This window comes from Neltuma alba, unplaced genomic scaffold, assembly GCF_004799145.2.
Source record: "Neltuma alba isolate B1F8T4 unplaced genomic scaffold, ASM479914v2 tig00003608_pilon, whole genome shotgun sequence".
Classification (NCBI taxonomy): domain Eukaryota; kingdom Viridiplantae; phylum Streptophyta; class Magnoliopsida; order Fabales; family Fabaceae; genus Neltuma; species Neltuma alba.
This window is the reverse complement of record NW_021633350.1, coordinates 18,167-41,367: the sequence shown is the minus strand read 5'-3', so window position 1 is coordinate 41,367 and position 23,201 is coordinate 18,167. Positions and strand designations below refer to the sequence as shown.

The following is a 23,201-nucleotide window of genomic DNA, read 5'->3' as shown; positions in this document are numbered from 1 at the left end:
AACGGACTGCGGCGCACGGCGGCAAGGCTCCAAGAGCTCAATGGAGGAGTTTAAACGGTGGGATAAGTGGCGAATAGGCCAGTAAATGGCAGTTTTACGGGGTGGTGGGGCAAGAGGGGGACCACGGCGCACTGAAGAAATGGGAAAGAAAGTGAGAGAGTCGAGCGGCCGCGGGGGTTTGAAGACACACTTTCCACGGTGGTTTTTTTTAAAAACCGTCGTGAAAAGAGTTTTTTAACGGCGGTTCTTTAAATAACCGCCATTAAAAACACTTTCTTCACGGCGGTTTTTTTCTTAAAAACCGCCGTGGAAAGTCATACCCTCTTCAACTTATTTACAAAAATGCCACCGCGTTTTTTTCCACTTTGTTTTTCTGCTGAACCGCCGTTAGTTTGCGATGTTAAAAGTGTTTTTTTCTAGTAGTGATTGAGTGAGATCTGTCAACTAACAATCCATCTAAAGATTTGGTTATTGATAGAGTTTAATGACATCATGTGATTTATATAGTCCACCCTATCTAGAATAACAACACTCTATTGTTGTTGTTCCAAATACCTAATGATTGTATCCATTTTTGATAAACGGATCAGCAAAGAGTACAGTGTTTTTAAGGGCATCAATTTCAACTACCTTTAAACAAATGGAAAAAGTCATGCAAATGAATTTTCATGTATAATCCTACTGACCAGTAAAAAAGTCAAGTGGAGCCAAAAGCAGGTATAGAGTTGTATAAGAAGACAACATGATGCATGTCTTTCCTCCAAAAGAAGGAAAGAGGAAAAAGATTTAAAGGAAGCTAAAGTGGCTGGTCCATGCTAGACAAAGTTTCCTCAGAAGGGTTGTGAGATAGAGGTGCTTTAACTTCTTATAAAGAGAACCCCCTCCGCCAACTTCCAACACATATTCCTCGTTCATATTCAGAATGTCGTTTCAGGTTTCCTAATAACATGTGCTCATATCACTCTCTTCTACTGTTTTCTCCGTCATCTTCCACTACAGTGCATAGCACTCTTCCTCTGATCAACTCACAGTCTTGTTCACATGGTTTCTTTCCTTTGAGAGTATCCTCGTTCTTTTGTTCATCTAGCCCTCATTTTTCTCTTCTTTCTCTGCAACTAAATCTACAAGATACCACTATTGGATCTTGTCAAGGGTCATACATAGTATCTTTCGAGTTAGCAACTTCTATTATTTTATGTTTCGTTCCTTTTCGCTTCGAATCGTAAAATAGAAGAGTTAAGTGAATCAAAAACACAAAGGAGGTTCTTGGAACAATCCAAATATAATTCGCTGATCTCGCCAAGAGTATGGGTGCATTTTCTGTGTTGCTGCTTCTGCTCATCATCTTCTGCAATTCTGGGTTGCTCGGCATAGCCAGTGGTTTCTTCAACTTCACGAAGGTCGACACTCCCTGCACTGAGAATAACGTCTCTTGCAAAGCAGATTTAGAAGACAAGAGAGGCGTGCCAACTGGAGCCAACCCTCTTCATAATAGGTAGATTGGAACAGAAGCATATTAATTAGCTTAGCATCTCGAGGGTTGAAGGAATCTCCTATATTCTAATCTTTCTTTTCTTCTTGTTTGGACGCTGCTGCTGTCATTTGAAACAAGAAAAGAGCATATTGAGAAATCGATAGTTAAAAAAATGTGTTTCTTTTTGGTAGTGATCTGACATGCTTGTGCATGAGCTGTCCCCTAGCTAGGTTCGGTAAAACGCTCATGGATATGTTTTGCGTGCCTCTCTTATTTTATTACTTTGTATCTCGTTTTCATCAACTGCTTCAATCATAAAGCTATCATGCCTTATAAACTAACACCACTAGTACCCTCCCTCCTTATCTCATAATCTAGTTTTCCTATATGCACCATAAAACGACCATCTTCAATTTCTTGATGCAATAAAGATAAGATTTTGAAACTGTTGAGAGTTCTTTTGGTGCGTAAGCACTCCAGCTATATTATATTTAATCAATGAGCAACACTGTTCGATGAGTTGTGACCAGAATTAATTAAAAAAAATCTTCCAGATGATTCTTGAAACCAAAGTATGTATGAACCATGTACATGAAGCCAATAAGAAAAGGAGAAACCGGAACAATCCATCAGTGCTTATTATGACAGACCGAAGGGAAAAAGAAAGGGAAGGTCTCGAAGTTTGAAGAGGTCAAAGCAATGATATTTACCAGAGGAAAGGTAGAGGACGTAGGTTGCTTTTTCAAAACATGCGTAGGAAACAAAGTGTTGTAAGCTTTTGTATTGTTTTCCTTTTAGGGGTTAAAATAAAGTTGGGTGTTTTATTGTGGATGCATGCGATGGACGAGGTCTCATGAGCATGTGGCAGAGATGAAAGAAGAGAGTGAGGGTTGGTGAATTGTAGAGGATGATTATTCTTTGGCTGCCGTTTACGTGTTGGTTTCACCTTAATGTTCTCTTTTCTTGTCCTATTCATTCTCCCGTGCTCCTCTTGGATCCACCCCAAAATGGGATTACCCATTTCACGAGCAAAGGAGATTTCTTACAAATATAAATAATATAAAATTTCTTCAGCCTTCCATACCAATGCATCACACACACACAAACACACAATCTATTAAAAACAAAAACTGTTTCATGATAATAAAGGAGAATGAGATAAAAAAACAAATGGTAATCTCCTCTGGTCCTAAATATAAGACCTTTGTACTTATGTATAAAGGTCTTATATTAAGTATAAGGGTCTTATATTTAAGACTGAAAGAGTACATCTTATGTTTACATATTTGGACCCATATGGACCTTGGTGGAACCCATAGGATTTTATGTAATACATAGAACCTATGCTAAGAATTTTCCTACAAATATATAGTAATGATTAGGAATAGGCGTAGCGAGAGAATTTCATAATCTTCCTTATATTTTGTATAAAATGAAAAAGAATTAAAACAATATTCTGATTACTTGTTAGCTGGAATGAAAATAATATAATAGCATATAAATATTCATTTTTTATTTTAATTTATTTAATTTTCAATATATTAGAGATAAAAACACTATATTAATGTTTTGCATTTGAAATTTGTTTTTTAAAAACCGTTAATCAGATCCCCTAAAATGTTGGCTTTTATCTTTTGAAAATTTTATTTTGTCTAACTGCTAATGTGTTGAACTTTTGATAAGGCGACATAAATATGGCAAATATATGAAATATTTTCGTTGGCAAGAAAAAAAGAAGAGAAGAAATATTTCAAATAGTGGAGGAATTACGTACTTTCCATAGCAATCTTAAAGCGTAGGTAACCAAAACTATTCATTTGACTATTAGTTGTTAGCATTACATTAGTATCATTAGTGTCGTTTAATTACCTCTATACAGTATATACATGCAGAACACACGTACAGTCGACAATATAAAAAATTACTACTCCTCCAATCCTTAATTTAGGATCCAATTGTTGAGTTAGTTTTGGTCTTAAATATAGGATCCATTTCTTATATTTATTAATTTTCTCTAAATTACCTCATGGATACTTCTTCAACCATAATCAAGTAGAAGAAGAAGATGGGGTGTTAAAAAAAGATGACTATGGTATTTTAGGAAAAACATGTCATATTTCTTATAATTAACTAACTTATCTAACTTCCTTAATCTAATCAAATTAGTTAAATAGGTCTTATATTAAGGATCGGAGCAGTACTATTTAACTAACACATTAATAATTGATTCCTTACACCTCAGCAACTTCAAACCCGACAAGGCTAAAAAAAAAATAAAAAAATAAAATGGTGCCGACCATTGACGCACAGCCAATAATGTACCTAGCTAGGGGAGCCCACTACTCTTTCGTCCACATCCACTGTTCATATTGGTACAAAGAAATATGTTAACTGGATACTAGGATAGGACTTGTGCCTTTATGTGGAAATCAATGGGCTCAACATATATACAAGTTGTTTATAAACAGCACACAATTTTTTTTTTCCACAAGTGCAGATATACACATAACAGGATTTTAAAAAGACAAACCACCGTCGTCCCAATGGTGAACATGCTTCATTATATATTAATAGAACACAAAATACAAATACATGGGCATATATTAGAGCCGTCACAGGCATTGGCTCCTTCTGATTTCAAAATTATGGCTTCGTCTCAGAATCACTATATACACATATGTATTTTGGTGTGGATATATATATAGATATATCACACAACGTGTATATGTATATATGTCACTTAGACCTGTATGTATAACACAGAAAATGGTGTATAAAATAGGACACTTAGGTACGTAAATAATGTATTGGAATGACCGGAAGGAGTGACTGTAAATTTGCCGACATTTGAACGAGAGATTGATGAGGTTAAGCAGGGAGATGGCACTCGCGTGGGGTCACAGGGAAGCGTGACCTATCCTGGCAATAGTCATAGATCATGTGGTTGACACGAACCCACCTGTACTTTCTAGCGTCGATTCCATTTAGAGTCTGGTAATCAGGGCCCTCCCACCAGTTTCTCGGATTAGACGCACAGTTCGAAGGTCCTGGCACGGGACAACCTTCGATGTCGAAGTCCTTGTAATATGCGTAGAATGGTGCTTTGCTCCAATCTATCTTCTCCAACCCTCCCCTTGTTGCCCAATCATCTGCCTCCCACAACGTTGAGAACACCCCCATTGCCTGCATCTTCGGGTACGGAATCCCCCTCGCTTCGTTGTTCTTGTACACTCTGATCGGAACATCATCAACTTTGAACCTGCATGTGTAACACACGCATGTTGCAACACATAAATTAATCGATTGATGTGTCCGTAAGTACGTAAATAATCACGCATTTGCGGTTGTTTAGTATATTGACTTACACAACCAGGCGATGGGTCCAGAGGATAGTGTAGGTATGGAAGTCAGCGGAAGGATCGAACCAGAGGTTGACTCGTTGCTCTCTGTTTCCCTGTCCGTGGACGTAGATGTTTGTCTGAACTGTGTACGGCTGACCAGTTCGGTTTCCCAAGAACTCGAAATCAAGCTCGTCCCGAACCGAGTCCGTGTCCGAGTTCATCTGCGCAAAAACGACGACTCATGATCAGTATTCAAGTCATAGAAAGATATATATGTTTGTGAGTGGGAATTCTTACGTAGAAGGCGGTGACAGTTCCAGCAGAGTCTCCGGCGACGAGCTTGATCTTCATGCTAATACGGCCAAACAGGTACTTTTTGTAGGAAGCGAAGCCACATCCTGAACAAACAAGATTAACGGTGCATATTATATACGATTCATTAAGTAATAATCAGCACACCAACTTCTCCGTGAATTAATAATGAAATAATGGGTACGATAAAAGATACAGAAAGAAAGAAGGGATGGATATGGGAAGAGAGAAAAACCAGAGTTTCGATCAAGAGTGAGTTGGGTGATGGCGCCTCGACCGATTTGCCTGAGATGGGAATTAGACCACGTGACTCGAAAATCCTGGGCAAAAGTGGCGGGTCTTCCCCAAACACACACAGCAGACATCACAACCCATAACAGCGTACAGACTCCAACGTGTCTCCAACTGTAAAACACAGCCATATATCCTTATATCCTAGTATTGTATTTTTGGTTAATTCTTGGGAGAGTACATACATGGGAATACAGAGAATTATATTGGCACACACGCAACGCATATATTTATAATAGAAAAAGGAGTGGAAAGAGACGAAATGCGGAGAGTGTGTGGAAAAGGGGATAGCTTTCGGGACAGCTAATGATGGAGGAGGCGTCATGAGGGCCTACCCCAAAAGCATTTTGTAGTTTTGTGAGTGGGGATTGGTTGCGTCTATCCGAATAGGAGAGAATGGCCTAAGCATTTACGACGGATGGATCATCAACATCCAGCCCACCAAACTTGTATTCTTTTCCCCGTGTGCGCGTGGGGATCATATACTCTCTAACAATACATGTATATTGAAACATACAAGCTATCATTGATATCAGATACCCACTACATATATACGTGTGAGAATTTTGAACACGATACTTACTCCTACATTGAATTGAATGGTTCTTGACTTGTAATTTAAAGATCCACATGACGCCGCGAGAGTGTGGGCCGATCCATCTCAGCCCTCGATCATCACACGGCAAGCTTAGCAGTGCATGAAGATTTTGTTTGGAACTGGGTTTAACGCTTGGAATCACACCCTTTCACTCATTTGATTCTCCGTCGCGGCACTTTGGGGGTCATTCTAGATCAGTGAGTGCCTAGGTTTGCCCTGCCTAATGTGATATGACCTAAGAAGAGCTAGATCATCAAGTGCTTAACCATTGGCTTAGGTTGGGACCAGATCCTGCCTAAAATTTTTTGTGAAAAAAATGAAAAAGATTTGGTATGAATCAGATCCCATTCTTTTTCATTTCAATAGTTAATTTGCTTGTTATTTTTGTAAAATTTGTAGGATGTTGTAAACGCAAACAGGGCCTAGGGAATAGGTGTGGGAATGACAAATGACAATAAATGGGAGAGGTCAAAACAAAGGGCCTGGTTGGTGACAGAGGAACTCTCTCCATTATTTGGGTTCTGGACTACCCTACGAAGAAACATCTGTGGACAGCCTACAGAGAGGTTGATTGATTTCGATTCCACGGCTCCTATCACTCCAATACTTGGACCACTTAATTAAACTTATTTTGCGCCAAATTTTAAAACAAGTTAAATGGTTGTGCAATTGATAAAATCATAGTTCATTCCTCCTCAACATATTATTGTTAAGTTTTCCAATGAAAAGTTGGCGTTCCGGGTGTGGAAACCCAGATTAATTCTTCCTTTTTAAGATCATAGAGAAAATAAAGATGCCATTAATGCTACAGTGACACCACCTCAACGTTTTGTAAGTAGTGTGTGTGTGCAAGTTTTCTTTAATTTATGTGTGTGTGTGCATGAGGGTTCGTAATTGTCCCTTAAATTAATACGGGAGAGCTTCTATCTTCTTATAATTATAAAGTAGCCCTTTTATTCTTTCACTTTAACAACATACTAGTGGAGAAAGTAAAGTGTAGAAATAAATTAATAATCAGTGTCAGTATCTTTCAGCTTCTAAACATGTTAATAGTCGAAGAAAAGCACGCATGAAAATTACGTATTTAAACTCATCGGCGTAACTAATTGCAGGCTAATTAATGAATGTTTATTCAATCTTCAAACTGGAAAATCAGGAAGGTTTAGTCATTAGTGGGGCAATAGCCAAGAGTGTGAAAAACGTTGTTTGATTGCTAATAGCCATTATTCATTCCAGCTGTACACAGATAAATATAGCTAACTCTGATGAGAAAAGTAAAGCGGAAAGTCGAAAACCCTTTTATAATAACATGTCACTGTTGAAGCATTTATTGGGGGAAAAAAATGAATAAAGACAAGAAAGCTTCTCTTTATTTCAACTCAATTCTCATCGCAATAAAAGTATATAATAGGGTCACAAATTTCTCTTCAGAAAGTGCCAAGGATAAGAAAGGTGTGTCGTCCTCTCTAATAAGGTCAATTTATCTGATATGTGCTTCTTTGTTTATTATGTACAAAACGAATAATGACTTAAACCTTGAAGCCAAAAAAAAAAAGAAGGGAATCGTCCATTCACTTTATTACTACCAAGAGACAAAACAGACAAAGGGCGACAGCTACCTCTTGAAGGGATATATCATATCTCAGTCTCTACTTACAAAACATATTTCTGGTTTTTGTTGGAATCTCAGCTTGACTGAACAATAAAATTTTGTATTTGCTTTCCACAGGATATAATTAAAAAATTTTGTACCATTTAATGTAAAATGATTAATGTTTTCATTTACTTAGGACAGACATCATGAATATACGGAGGAACATATTTGTCAGGTTTCGTTTTTTCTAGCCCACTTTTGGGTTTGATTAGATTCATCAGACTCGTACGCCTTTCCCTCTATAATTGCCATGCATGTTACCATTTTCCATTAATTCAACACACCAAATTGCCGTTCTTGAGCTTTAATCTGCTTATTTCTCTGTAGCCAGTCAGCACATGAGCTTGCTTGACAACCCCCTGTAATGGCAAGAACTTGTTCTGAAGCCAGAATTTATCCTTGGACTCTGGCAGACAGATGATTATTGGATTTCAATTTTATGAATAGAGATGAGTTTGAGACCTGGTTGTGTGTCAATATCAGCTAGGCTTTGAGAATATAATACAGATGAGTCATTGGTGTAGTTGGGAATTAAACAATATATATAGATCAAACTTGAAATGCATGGGTTAGTTTCAGTACATAAGCAAACAGCTATATATATTCATATCGTGAATGGAATTTGGAATCTCACATTTCATTTTCCCAGCATGCGCCAAACGGGCAGAGACCCCACCTATTATAAAACCATTGGCGTGCCTGTGTCTTGGACCCAACATGATTGAATATGAGTGATGTGCATGGATCTGTTGTATCTGCAGCAGAAGCCATCCTTTTCCTTCCTTCCACCACTTGCTCATTGGATTGCCATTCAGATGTCGACCTGAACAAGACAGATGTCCACCAATAAGAAAAGACCTTTTCTTTTTTTATGTCTTTTTTCAAAGATATTATTTGGTATGTAATGTTATTCACTAATTCAGATTGAATTCTAAAATAGTAAAGACATCATTGAGTTTCAAGGACCATCTCAAAAATGGGGAGAATTGAACCGGGCCGGGCGTAATAAGAGGATCGAGCATATATATAAGTTGAATCGACATCATTTCTCAATCTGAAACTTTAAGGCCGTAAGTGCAAGTCCTTTTAATTACTTTATCTATCTTTTATCGGGTCCAACTCTATTTAAATTCATGTAAACATCAGATAAAGAGTTTGATGAGAGATACAAAAAATGGAAGGACACATAAACTCACGGGCCTTGAGGTTTTGAGTTCCAATGTGATACTATACGATCAAATCTTCTTGCTGCTGCTCTCTGGTTGGACTACTTCCCCAGTCGTAACCTAAAACAGCAACTTAATTAATTCTTGATGTGATTAAATATATTAATAGCCCTTCTCATACCATGGTTTGTGCCTTATCCACCACTGGTCATATAGAACAGATAAAGATTATTGAATAGTGGTTGTTCTTTCTCTTAATTTGATGTGTACTTCTTAACCACTTTCATATATCCCCGGGGACAGTGGGGCTGTTTCACATCAATTAAGACGTCCAAACCCTTATCTCAATATTTTTAATAATTATCCAGTTTCTCCAATTGTTTGATTGGACACACACACACCCACACGCGCGCGCATATATATATATATATATATATATATATTGCAAATATGCATGTTCACTTGAAAAGTTGAATTTGAAATCCATCTCAAACCTTAATTTTTTTGGGATAAACATCAAACCTTAAATTTATCATAGCAGGTTAACAGGTTTTTATTTCGTTTTTGGCCCCTGCCGTCAACAGTTTTTTTAACCTATGGAGTATGGAGAGAATACTGTGGTTTTAAGACGCATATTATGAAATTAAAATTTTTTTTGTTAGCTAAGAAATTAAAGCTTATAATACAATTAACAATATCTTATAGCAATTTATTTAAAATATGCTATAAACAGTCAACTTCAACGTTTCTATTCAAAAGATGATAAAATACTTTTGAAATAAACAAAAAATAACATTAAATTTATTTAAAATTTTCCTCTTTCCTTTATATCTCCCCCTCTTCCTATCTCTATTTGAGATAAGTTTGAATTACTTGTTTTTTTGTTGTTGCCAAAATTATGAGCATTTTTTACTTAAAATTAGAATGATCAACATTCGATCACCATTAGAACGATATAAAACATGATTTTCTATTATGCATGTTGCAAGAGAAGATTCTTAATTTTTCCCATGGTCATGTGTCATTCTCCTTGACCTCTAGCAGGCTAGCAGGACATTGGGCACTTTTGTATTAGGCATTATTAGGCAATCCTTCAAACGGATTTGGGTTTATAGACATAGCGAAAGTAAAAGGGCTGTGTCGAAAGCGCAGTCCTTTGAGTCCACTGACGCTATGGGCTGGTGTCTTAGGCCTTTACGTATTGCTTGTTTCTTCATAAATGAAATTTCCGATTAGCGATGACCTCCGTTGAGGTCAAACTCTTTAGATCGGTATCGCGTGAGAACTGTTAGTAGTTTGAGCTTTAAGGTCATGTTTCTTGCCACACCAAAAATGGAGATAGTGACAGGAAAAAAGGGACGGGGGCGAGAGCGAGGTAGTTATCATTGCTATGTTACTTTGCAAGCAGCGGTATCCCTTGGGTTTTTTACCCAAAATGATAAATAGTAAAAAAAAAATTTACTCGAGCACGATTGAAATAAAAATAAATTTGTCGAGATGCTATATCTGAAAATTGTTCTCACCGTGATCGAGTTTAAATTTGTATAGAACTCATTTAGATTAAGAACGAGTTCAGTGAGATTCACATCACAAAACGAAACTTGTTTTTGGTCTGAACAAATTTAATAGAACCCACGTCAAAAAAGTGAATCCATTTGTCCTCTACTTATATCTTTCCTCATTTAGAGTCCATGTGCTTCTTTCTTTCTTTTTTTTTGTTTGATTAGACTCTACATGCTTCTTTTCTTTTAATCCACATGCAAAGCTACTGCCCATGGACGTGGTTAATTTCCTTCCTCAAATATTCCTATCAGTATAGGATTGTAGAGGGTAGTCATTCGAAGTGTCCTCAGCTGATGCTTGGCAAGTATTTTTTGCCATGTGGGTGCATAGTATTCATTTCATTATTGTGTATATAATGTATGCATTTCCCACTTAAATTTGCCTTCTTTTTTTTCCCATTTCTTCTCAAGTTCTCTGATTCTTTCCGTACTTCTTTCTCCTTCCACACTTTCTTTCAGCAATATTGGTACGTATGCGGTTTTATAAATATTGTATACGTTTTATTTCAATTTGAAACTTAATTTTTTTCTAACTAAAGTATATTCTCTTGATTAAATTTTTTTTGGGAAAATAATTCTCACTATATAACGTTTGGAAAATTTTTTTTTTTAACTGTTTGTAGCCTATTAATAAAAATTCCGTATTCCTTCGTAGTAGCAGTAAGAGCAGAAGGGAAGAGGATGTGTATGTCTGAAATCTAAAGCTGTTCATGAAATCAGACTTTAACAACATCGACTCATTTGATTACATAATGATAGATTGAAAGGATAACAAAAGAATCACTTTATGTTGTTTCTCTTTCTCCCACAGAGTGTGAGAGGGATATGGCGTGATAACCTGGGACTGCTCACATCACAAACTACAAGAAATCCTAAAAGCAGATACACCATTTCTAGTTTCCCACTCTACCAATTACTTCACTTTTGAAATGGGGATGAAAAAAATCACACAGAAGAAGTTATTACACATCCCAAATCAACAGCTGTAAATGCATGTCTGTTAGTGGGAGCTTGTCCATCAAATCGGGTAAAAATTGTGGCTTTTTGCTGTTTCTGTGTGCAACTCGCTTTTTTGTATCATCTCTTGTGCTGCTTCTCCTTTCCTTGAATTATTGTATGAATCTTGGTGTGTTTTTGAGAGAGGGCTCGTCACCCAAAGGATAGATGTTTCCTTTTTCGTGGATCCTCCTTTTCTTGCCCCTCTGCGATTTTCTCTTTTGTCTTTTAATTTTATGTTCCATCACTTCAACGCAATTTTAACAATATACATTTGATTATTATGGCGTCATTCAATTACTGTCGTTTGCTACTACCTCCCATCTTGCCCATTCTCTCCATTACTATATCTTCATTTACCATCTTTCACTTCCTCCGCATCACTCTCTTTCCCTTACCTCTTTCCACACCTCTGGTTTCTTTGAAATGGAGCAAGATCATCATCTTACTTGTGGTCACAGACCCAGCTTTATTATCTTCTCTCTGTTGTTTCTAATAGTTTCAAGCTGGACCCAGGAGGGATTTGTTACTGAAGGTAAATTCTCAAGTTTCAATACTGATGATATTGCTTTGAAGCGAGCTTGAACAAAGAATTATATGTTGTTGTTCTCCATGTTGTAACAGGTAGAAAAACTCTGAAACAGAATGGTTCTGAGGAGGTGGTACTTAGTGAGGATGATACAAGTGTGAGAGCGAGGATAGGTTCGAGGCCACCGAAATGTGAGGGAAGGTGTAGCTGGTGTGGTCACTGTGAGGCTATCCAGGTACCTACGAATCCCCAGGTCCAGAAGGAGAAGATGAACACTTCAATTGCTGCTTATGGAAGAGGAGATGAGAGTACAACTTCAAACTACAAGCCAATGAGTTGGAAGTGCAAGTGTGGGAATCTCATTTTCAACCCTTGATGATTTCAGTCCTTACCAGTACCAAAATTTAGATCCTTATATAACTACACCAATCGATTGGTCCATATATTTTGTATGTGAATAGATATTTTCACTTTTTCAGTTATTCTTTTCTCCTTGCATGGATCCTTTTCACCTTTTCTATATAGGCACCATATAGTAATCACTAGCAGTGTGCTTTCTGATATGCTGCTACCATGGATTTAAACAAGTTGTTGTCTGCTTAAGCTCTCCTTTGCAGATTGAAAAAAATTGATTTCCAGCGCATAGAGATTCACAAGAAAAAGTAGATGCAAGATTCGGTTGAAAGTTGAGATGACTGGTCAACTTAGATGAGACGTTTGACTTTAAAGATTTGGATTAAAGTTGAGAGGTGTTTAAGGTGGTATGTGCTAGCATTGTCCGTTGATTAGGGATGCAGTGAGGTGTTTAGAAAAACAAAAGAAAAAGATTTTTTTTTTTTTTTTTTGGGTAAGCGAATGGCATTGCAGACCGCAGTAAATAACTAAATTGTAAAATCTAAAGAGCGTTGCACAGATTTCCACTTCAGATTATACAGGTCTGGTATAAGCTCCTGTGTTCAGTCCTAGTTATAGCCGTACAGATTCATAATCTTTTCTGCAGAAATGACTCAACAAAGAGTAATTGCGTTGCTCATGTATCATATCAACTTTGCGTTTGGTAAAAAGTTTACATGAATGACATTGCACAGCACGTCGATGGCCGTAAAAAAAAAAAAAAAAAAGGAATAACTCGGCACGGCACCACCACTTCCGCAGGGATGGAGCCAGGGGGAACTGACAGTACTTGAATAGCCCAAATATTCCTGCAATATACGGAGTATATTTGGATAAGGCCACAGTTCATTTTTCATTTCGTGATAACACGTCACAATGGTTTGTGTACATAATTTTGCCTAAAAATATAAGCCGCATTATGCAATTTCCATTTGCTTCTTGAAACAGAACATTCTTTGATCTGATGTAGATCAAGAGGTCAAGCATCTTTGCTGCGTTATGAGAATGATAATAATGGTATACAGCAAGTGACAAGGGGAAGAATAATATTACGGTCATGTGGGAACAATGCAATCCAATATTGAAGAAGACAAAAGAGAATGTTGGTACGAAGGTCAAGACAGACACAAGTGAAATGCTTCCGGACCACATGGGATAAAAGGGGATTCCGAATCCATCCCAAGTTTTTTTTTTTTTAATGTGTTGTAATTATCAACAACACGTTCCTGCTGAAGTTGGCCCATCCCTGTGACGTGAAACAAATTGTACTGCCCTGAATTCCATTTCTCATTTGATGCTGATGGAGCAACAGCCATCACCAAAGTGATAGAGCCATATGATTGAAAATACAAAATGTTTTTACAGTAGAGAGTGGCAGCCGTCACAATCTGTGGCTTTATTTTTGGTCCAAGAAATATCAATAGGCAAAACTCCAGGAGCTTGCTTTGCAATTGTAAGTCATGAGGTTACTTGAAAGTTGAAACTTTTCACGAAAATTTACTTCCACCACTCCTTTTAGCTTTTAGAGGAATCTCATTCTTGAAACTTGAAAGAGCGCACGCCTTCAAATGCAAAAGTCAGGGGCTTGTTTGGAGCTCCGTTCAAAACGGGCTTTTAAGTAAGTTCACGTAAGCTGAGACAAAACTCTCCTCACATACTTACCTCGTATTCCGTAAATCACGTTTGAAAAGCTACTTATAAGTCAATCCAAACAAGCCCAGGTCATTCACTTGAATGGATTATGAAGGATGGGCTGACTTGTGTCTCATGGTCATTGGTAATGGCGCATAAAGGTTTTGGGAATGGGGCGCGTTTGGACAGAGCTGTGCCAACTTGAAGAAGGGGGGAAGTAAAAAATGTTTTTTTTTTTGTTACAAAAAAACTGTGTTTTGAATTTAATTCATGTTCTTGCTATAGGATACCAACTAGATGGTGCTTCCCCGTGCGTTGCACGGGGAGCTTATTCATCCAAAATATAAATATTCAGAATGTATTTATATGAATCATTATTCTAAATATAAATCACAAAACTTTTACACACAATAGAATGAAAAACTATTAAAAGGATTTCTATAAATATAAACATGCCTAATTTATATGATAAAATATGAATGACATTTGTATATTACATAGTATTTGTGTACCAATTTGTTTAAAGGTAATGTTTATCATTCTGAAACAAACAATTAAATCGGAAAATCTCATCTAAAGTTCAGAAGGCTTATAAAGTTGGCTTGGTATACATATTCTCATTTCTTCAATTTTAGATTACTACTTAGATATCTTCAGTGTCTATTTCCTATAACTTGAAATTACATTTCTCCCCCTTCTTTATTCAAATTTGAAGCTTTGCTTACCTTCTTATTATCCCAAAAAAAAAAAAAGAGCAGCCACTTTTAAGAAACTATTAAGTGACAATAAATGACCTGAGAAAGTAAACTGTTTGGGAGAAATAAATAACAAATTTGTATTGAATCAAATCTTATACATGCTTTAATTTTTTTTTTCACTCAATAATCTTCCTAGCTTTCATGCTGCAACCCCTAACCATTCTTTATGGATCATAATAGTCTAACTTCAAAAACTACAGAATGAAGTTATAAATCTTAATAATGATTATCAATCACACAAACAAACACCAAAGTTTATTTTTGCCCACCTTTCTCTAATTTCAACTGTTATTAGTTCATAATATTTTTGCCTTTTCATTTTGAAAGCACAATCAGAATGCATAGTTATAGGTACGAGTTTAGGAATATGTTCTTCATCCATGACTCATTTCAAATTAAAATGAAGCACACTTTTTACAATCAAGTGAAACCTGTTCCTTCTTAAAAACTCTAAATCCAATGGTTACTCTTTCACCTTGCATATTGTACACAATCACTGTTAGTTCAATCACCCCTTGCGTCAAAACTCACAATTAGAGGCAAGATCAAATCACATGTTAGCCTCCAAAAGAGTACACATTCTCATATAACAACCTTCAATATGAACATTAGAAAACATGCCAAACTGCAACTAAGAATTTAAAAACTAATTATAACACAGACATAAAAATCAATATGAGGAAATATACCTATTTGAAATAAATAAATTTGAAATCAAAGAAAAAAAAACTGAAGGTATTGCCTTCAACTGAAAAGAAAAGTATATAAATCTTATGGTTATAAATCTAAATGGGCTAGGGTAATTATATTACTGAACTATCGATGCCATTTCTTGTAACTTCTTGTAGAAACTTTGATCACTTTCCATGTAAAATCATGATTCAAATTTGATGGCTTCTTGAGATGATTTAAAGGTCTCTTTTGCCTTTTCACACCTAGATATAAATAGAAATATAGAATCATAAAAAACATAGACAACAAATCACATATATAACAATATAATCTAAATTAATGCTTGTTCTTGCTTTTTTTATCATGTTGCAGGTGCTTTTTTCATTCTCCAATTCCTCCTAATGATGTTATTTTCATCCATAATTACAACGCCTTGGCTTAAGGATTATAAAGAAAGGAAAACTTTTCTGCTACTGCTAAGCGATAGAATTTTTTCATAGGAGGGCCAAATACTTTGTCAACCAAAATAAATTCTTGTCTAAAAAAATAAAAAAGAAGCTTCTCCGAATCCTAGGCCAAAAAGGTCTCCTTTTTCATTATTTCTTCTTCCTTGTTCGATGGCCTTTTGAACCAAAGATTAGTTGTTGCTGTCTCCCTCTCCCTCCTCTATGCAGCAAAATAAGCTTCAAAATTACACACTATTGTCAGAAATTCTCCATTAAAGTTTCAAATAATTTTTAGAAGATTGCTAACACAATTAGTCACTCAAATTATTATACAAAATGTTAACAGTGAAGGCAAAGGAAATGCATTAGAATCAATAACTGGTTAAGAACTACAAATGATTCATATACATATAATTACTTCAAACATAATCAGGATAGACAAGTGATTTTGAATAACCTGTATCTACTACAAAACATTTCAGCCACCAACATGTCAGATTTAACGTTTGGCTGCCATGGGTAATGCGCGTAGTCACATCTGAAGAAGCAAGTACATGCCTATTTCTTGCCATCGCACATACGAAGAATTGGACACCTCCCTTTAACTAAGAATCATCATTGATAAATGAAGAGCAGATTATGACTCAAAGGTCATTTGCAAGTTTTCCAAATATTCAAATATTTTTGTAAAAATAACAGAAGTATAATGGTGAAATGTATATGAAGAAAATTCGAAAATCCAAATGGAAAAACTGCTGGGTGAAGAACAAAGGGGTTTGTACCTGAGATCCACTATGGCCGTTATTCTCACTGAAGAAACAAATGGGGAAGATCTTGAAGAAGGATTTCCAGCAAGGCGCCGTGCACCCACCAAACCTTGGGATAACAATGTTGTGATTTTTGTGTGGGTGTGTCAAAGCTGCCGCCTACAAACAACAGTAACATCATCCATCTCTTTGCTTCATCCCAATCATTGATGTAAATCCCCAACTGATTATTGCTTCCTACACACTTGTCCTTGATGGCTCTCATTTCTTCAGGGGGGATGAGCGACCGAAGCGAGGAGATGATACGGGAAAATTCAGCGACAAGTACAAAGGATAACACAGAACCAAGTGACACTCAGACGCCGACACGCTAGACAAAGAGGAGAATGGAGAGGAGAAGAAAGAGGATACGTCCATGCAAACAAACTCAATTGGTACTTCTCAAACTTGGAAGGGACAAGACAACATTTGAAAATTTAAATTTCAAATTTGAATCAGTGACAAAGACTGGAATCAAAGGAAAAAATTTCAATGCTCAGATAAGGTAAAGGACCCAGCTTGATGACAGAATTGCAGTCTTCTTTGATTTGCTTGTGACTCTGCTCTGCTATTTGCCTTTTCCTTGTTAGTCTCTCTGACTTCTTTCCTCTGCCATTGTATCACTGTCATGAAAATGGAAAAGAAACACTGAGCAGAATTTTTTTTTTTCAAAATTTTATTCTCAGTGAATACAAAATTAGGCGGGAGGCAGAGAGAGAGACCGTAAAAGTAGAAACTTTCATACTGTAAAGCATATATACACAAAGCCCAATGCATCCTTATAAGCTTGAAAGCTTTGATAAAGCGGCATATATGTTTTTTTTTTTTTGGCATTAAGCCATGAACCATAAGTTCGTGAGAGGAGCCAACATGGAGCCGTGATATGGAACCGGCTTGGGGGAAGAGATTTATATGATATATTGATTGATATTCACTTTTCGAACGTAGTTTCATACCAGTTTGTACGGTCTCGTGTATAGTTTGAGTTTGGTGCAAATCTCTCAAAGTCAAACAAAATGGTGCATCTCAGAGGGGAGCTCCTGGAGTGAGCAATAATTTTCAATTTGCAATTTTGCATGGTAACTGACAAACAAAAACAAACGGCTATAACCCTCAAAAGGGTCTAAGAAAAAGGAAGCCAATACCTGTAGTAATAGTTACAGTACTACTTCAGATCCGCGGGACAGACCTCACATTACAAAACAATTGAACTATTATTTTCACATAAAATTTAATGTCATGTATTAGTATTTAACATAATACTGAAAAATTGGGTGAAATTGCTGACTCTGTAGGGTGATCGAAATCGTTCACCCAATCACAAACTGTAAACGTGTAAACAAGATCGAACCTGCTCGTGCTTAAACTATAACCATTATTCAGCATCGTAATTTGCCAAAAAAGTGTATTGAATACCAGGAACACGTAAAAGGCATGTTTAAGCAAAATTTCCGTTTTACATCACCTTGTGTCTTTTGGAATATTATAGAAAGCGAAATATTGATGACCAATGATTTATTCATGCGTAGTTGAGAACCAAATCAGTTTAACTATCTTCACGGGGCATCATCCATGTACAGACAAAATGAATACCAGCTTAAATCATTGAAAAGGGTACTTCAAGTAAAAGGCAATTACTCAACCCAAGTAGAAATATTTCCATTGAAAAGAGTTTTTCACAATAAAAAGGTCCTGAGAGTAGGCAAAAATCAAAATTTGACCATTTAAATCGACACAAAGTAAACACGGATGAAGTTATTCCACATGCTTGCAAGTCTAAAGGCAGGGTATTGCGGACCCTCAACGCTTGTAAAATTGATATTTTACTCTGGAACATACAACAATTTCCGAAAGCCACGCTATGATTGTGCTAGTTCTAAGCTCAAGCTATTTTCATTCTCTCCCCCGCAAGAAAAAATATACAAATTTCTGCTCCAACTCCAAATTAAGCATGCTCTGACAATCATCATCATGAGCACATGTTATTCAAGTTCGACAATATATACTTCTATGGCTATCATTTTATCATGTGTGTTCCCAGATCATGATGGCTAGCACGAAATTCAACAAAAACCAAGAACAGGCTACCCCAACCAGATTGTATTGCAAGATCCTTGTTTCTTACGGCTAAATAAATTTCCAGCTCATATGACCCCAGTCTGAAACATCTAATAAGTGAAGACAGTTAATCTGTCAATGATATTATCAATACCACCTTCCCCTCTATTGAAGACTTGATGTAGAGGAAGGTAATAACCTCGTGGAACCTAAACTTTTAAGAGATAGAAACACGGGCAACAACTAGGTTTGAGTTTTGAAATAAACAGAGGACAAACTTTCAGTCCAAAGCGAATTTATAGGGTACCAAACTCTTCAATTGAGATATGGAATAAATTTCAAACTCCAAATATAATATGGCAGACACACAAAGATCCATCATGAATGAAACAAGAAAAGGCGGTCAAAATTAGATCATCTGTTGTCCATGTCATGTCATTATCCTCTAAGTTCAGTATCTGCCAATAAAATACACTCATTACTCAGAACACATTATCCACAGCCATGCGTAAGCCAAGATCAAAAGTATTACACCGATTTCACATTCTACGTTCCATTCTATAGGGATACCTGGATGAACAATAGCTATTTATTTGGTTGAGCAGACAAACTATTTGACTGTCTCCAGGGGACATAATCCACGTCCCACAATGCCCGAGCAATCTATGCGATCATCGCAACATAATCAGTGTTGAGCCCACTGAATATCCTTGATGTTGACGCCTTCCTTCACCATTTCATAAAGCGGGCTCATTTCTCTCAACTTCTGCACTTGGTGAACCGTGAGCTCGACTGCCCTGTCAATCTCTGCCTCTGTAGTGAACCTGCCAATACCAAATCTAATAGAAGTATGAGCCATGTCCTCATCTACTCCCAGTGCCCTCAAAACATACGAGGGCTCCAAACTCGCACTAGTGCAAGCACTGCCACTCGAGACGGCCACCTCCTTCAGCCCCATCAGTAAACTCTCCCCTTCAACATATGCAAATGACAAATTCAAATTTCCAGTGTAGCGCCTCTCCATGCTTCCATTCACCACCACCCCTTCCAATTTTTCTCTAATCCCATTCAATAATCGTTCTTGCAAAGCAGAAATTCTCTTATGATCATAATCCATTTCCTTCATTGCCAGCTCACACGCAGCGCCCATCCCCACAACCAAAGGTGTAGGCACTGTCCCGCTCCGAATTCCTCTCTCTTGTCCACCACCATTCATTTGGGGCTCAACTCGAATCCTTGGTCTCCTCCTAAGATACAATGCTCCAACACCCTTTGGCCCATAAATTTTATGCCCACTCAATGACATCAAACTTACGTTCCACTTCTCTACATCAACTGGAATCTTTCCCAAAGCTTGTGCAGCGTCGGTATGAAAGGGAACATTAAACTCCTTGCAAATTTTGCCAATTTCCTCAACAGGCTGAACTACCCCAATCTCGTTATTAACGGCCATGACAGATACAAGACCTGTATCAGGCCTAATAGCCGACCTGAGCTTCTCCAGGTCAATGATTCCATCGGACCCAACTGGAAGATACGTGACATCGAATCCCTCCTGCTGAAGATGGCGGCACGAGTCAAGCACACATTTGTGCTCCGTCTGCGTTGTTATCACATGCCTTTTCTTGTCCTTGTAGAAATGCATGACCCCCTTTACGGAGATGTTATTGGACTCCGTTGCGCCAGAGGTGAACACAATTTCTTTTGGGGAGGCGCCAATCAGAGATGCTACTTGAGCGCGAGCGTTTTCGACTGCCAAATCGGATTCCCAGCCATACATATGCGTACGAGAGTGAGGATTACCGAAGCGAGACATGTTGTAGGGAAGCATCGCATCGAGCACTCGAGGGTCTACGGGAGAAGTTGCTTGCACATCCAGATAAAGAGGCCTTCCAGAAATTTTCACACCTTTCATAGTGATTCCCGTTGAATCCTCATGGTGTTGGGGCTCCGCCGCAGCAGTCGCCGCCGCCGCCGCTGTGGACAGATGTTGACGGCGGAATTGATGGGCGAATTTGGTGAGTTGTTGGCGGAGACCGGAAGCAATCAGCTTCGAGGTCATTGGGTTGGACACTGACGGAGAAAGATTCGGTAGCTTACCAGTTTAGGGTTGCTGCTTGGTGAAGAAATAGCAGACGACTTTCTCAATTCCCAATCTCAGTGCACAAATCACTGTAATACGAAAATAGGGATAGAGGATTCGCACCTACCTTCCTTCGCGTGGAATATGGATCCTCGGCTCTATCTTCCGATGAGAAAGAACCTTTCTTGTGAGAAGAGATATTTGCTCCAGGATTTTGCTTTGTGCGTCACTGTGTAGTTTATTAGTGTAGTCGACAACCCTAAAAGGTGTGGGGTTCTGTAGATGCCACGTGTCCACTTCCTATCCGTTGGTGTATGACGGTGCTCCAAAGGTGCTTCAAATCGACGTCGTTTATTGCACAACTGGCTGATAATAATTACAATTAATTAAACCAATTTTCAAAAGTTAGGCTTTCAAATCAGTCCACTTAGCCCACGCTCATTAGTAAAGAATTCCGTTCAACAAGCCTACACCACGTTCCATTGCATTTGTGGGTTAAGATCTATAATAAGACTTCGACCCACTTGGCTAAGGTGGTGAAAGATCACATCTTGATCTTCGCAACGTCGAATTGTTCCTTCTCAGCTTCTACCTCCATTTCTAATAAAAGAAAGGGACCGTTTCTTTGCGTAGATTGCTCATTTCGAAATCAGCAGGCTGCTTCTTCCGGGTATGTTATTTTTGTGTTTTATCAGTTCCAAAGTTATTGTCAGGAAGGTTTTTGAGTTTCGGTGATGTCGTAATTCAGATACATTGTTTAGAATACTTGTCAAGATCTGTGTGGATCTGTGAGTAGCTTTGAGTTTTGACCCTGTCTCATTCATGCTTTAAACATTCTTTTCTCCATTCGAGTTGGCTGCAGACTTGCAGAACACCAATATGTCTGTTTTTCCTGTATTGTGCATAAGATTCGATGATCTGAAACTAAACTACAAGATGTAGTTAACTTTGCCTGTGTAAATGGTCCGCGAGGGGTCAATATTTTTTACTGATGGTGGATTCCTGCGATGAGCAAAAATCCTTGCTTCATTAGTTCTCAGATGTACAAATATTTCCTTATATGAACTGTAATCTGTAGATTGTATGAAGTCCCCTGTATTATATGTCGATATAGAATTTCCGCTTGCTTGAGGATATAACGCGGCGTGTCTTCTTGCCCCCCTCCCCCCTCCTGATCTGATTTATGGTTGAGTTGCTATTTTTGATAATTAATAGCCTGTTATAGAGATTGCTCAATATGGGCAGGTATTCGGGGAAAAGTGAAGTTTGAGGGAGAGGAATCTCCATCATGTTCAAGTCGGCTCAGAGGAACCAGAGATCCAGAGGCTTCAAGGTGAAGCATGCACTACAATTATGTGTTGCGCTTGGCCTTTGTGTCTGGCTGGGTTACCAAATCAAACAATCTTATGAGAAGAAAGTATCATATGGGGAAAGCACACGAACCAGCGGCGAGACTGTGAGGTTGGGGAGGAAGGATCTCAACCCGCGCACAGAGGAAACCTCCATCATAGATGCAAGGCATAGGGAGGAGGAGGATGAAGAAAGCAAGCATGAAGAGCAAAACAAGATGGATGATACTAATGGCGTGGATAATGAGATTTCAACCCAAAAAGCTGAGCAAGAAAACAAAGAAGGGGATTCTGAGCGTCAAGAGGAGTCAGTAGATCAAGAGAAAGCGAGTGAACTGAGTTCTGAAAATGCTGGGACGGGGCAGGAAGGTGAGGCGGATCAAAAGAAATTTGGCGACGAGAATGGCGTAAATGATAGCCAGGGAAATGATAATGAAGAGAAGAAGAATGAAGAGAACAAAGAGACAAGGGAGACTAGAGAGAACGAAAGTCAGCAAGAGAATGGAGAGGCAAAAGAGACAGAGAACCAGGAGAATGAAGAAAAAAGAACTGCAGTGAGGGAACAAGAGAAGAATGAAGAGAACAAAAATGAAGTGGAGAACAAAGAGACGGGAGAGACTAGAGAGAACGAGAGTCAGCGGGAGAATGTAGAGGCAAAAGAGACAGAGAATAAGGAAAATGGAGAAAACAGCACTGAAGTGAAGGAACAAGAGAAGAAGAATGAAGAGAACAAAGATGAAGTGGAGAACAAAGAAAATGGAGAGGCTAGAGAGAACGGGAATCAGGAAGAGCATGTAGTGGCAAAAGAGACAGAGAATAAGGAAAATGGAGAAAGCAGCACTGGAGTGAAAGAGCAAGAGAAGAATGAAGAGAACAAAGATGGAGTGGAGAACAAAGAGAATGGAGAGGCAAAAGAGACAGAGAATAAGGAAAATGGGGAAAGCAACACTGAAGTGAAGGAACAATTGGACGATGTTAAAGAGCAAGTTAATGATAACAAAAGGAAGAGGAGAGCAGCTCATCTGAAAAAGAGCAAGAAGAGGATGAGAAGATTCAGGAAGTGACTTCATCTGAGGATCAA

The 23,201-nt window shown here is 37.9% G+C and overlaps 4 protein-coding genes across 5 annotated transcripts; 2 read left to right on the top strand and 2 right to left on the bottom strand.

Moving 5' to 3' along the window:
* Window positions 1-3,988: 3,988 nt before the first annotated feature.
* On the bottom strand, window positions 3,989-13,988 carry LOC114741997 (probable xyloglucan endotransglucosylase/hydrolase protein 6). Its single transcript, XM_028930240.1, has 5 exons — window positions 13,979-13,988; window positions 5,363-5,586; window positions 5,113-5,213; window positions 4,840-5,036; window positions 3,989-4,733 (listed from the first exon to the last, which is right to left on the bottom strand). The coding sequence occupies exons 2-5, from the start codon at window positions 5,547-5,549 to the stop codon at window positions 4,343-4,345; spliced, it is 876 nt and encodes a 291-aa protein (XP_028786073.1). The 5' UTR covers window positions 5,550-5,586; window positions 13,979-13,988; the 3' UTR covers window positions 3,989-4,342.
* LOC114741998 (EPIDERMAL PATTERNING FACTOR-like protein 2) lies at window positions 11,373-12,491 on the top strand. Its single transcript, XM_028930241.1, has 2 exons — window positions 11,373-11,929; window positions 12,019-12,491. The coding sequence occupies exons 1-2, from the start codon at window positions 11,821-11,823 to the stop codon at window positions 12,297-12,299; spliced, it is 390 nt and encodes a 129-aa protein (XP_028786074.1). The 5' UTR covers window positions 11,373-11,820; the 3' UTR covers window positions 12,300-12,491.
* Window positions 13,989-18,983: 4,995 nt separating the features above from the next.
* On the bottom strand, window positions 18,984-20,985 carry LOC114741995 (cysteine desulfurase, mitochondrial-like). 2 transcript variants are annotated; one of them, XM_028930237.1, is made up of 2 exons: window positions 20,895-20,985; window positions 18,984-20,801 (listed from the first exon to the last, which is right to left on the bottom strand). In XM_028930237.1, the coding sequence occupies exon 2, from the start codon at window positions 20,748-20,750 to the stop codon at window positions 19,374-19,376; it is 1,377 nt and encodes a 458-aa protein (XP_028786070.1). In that variant the 5' UTR covers window positions 20,751-20,801; window positions 20,895-20,985; the 3' UTR covers window positions 18,984-19,373. The 2 variants fall into 2 exon arrangements, with proteins under 2 accessions (XP_028786070.1, XP_028786071.1); XM_028930238.1 differs by having other exon boundaries at window positions 20,899-20,984.
* Window positions 20,986-21,253: 268 nt separating this feature from the next.
* LOC114741996 (processed variable antigen-like) lies at window positions 21,254-23,201 on the top strand. Its single transcript, XM_028930239.1, has 2 exons — window positions 21,254-21,441; window positions 22,017-23,201. The coding sequence occupies exon 2, from the start codon at window positions 22,060-22,062 to the stop codon at window positions 23,182-23,184; it is 1,125 nt and encodes a 374-aa protein (XP_028786072.1). The 5' UTR covers window positions 21,254-21,441; window positions 22,017-22,059; the 3' UTR covers window positions 23,185-23,201.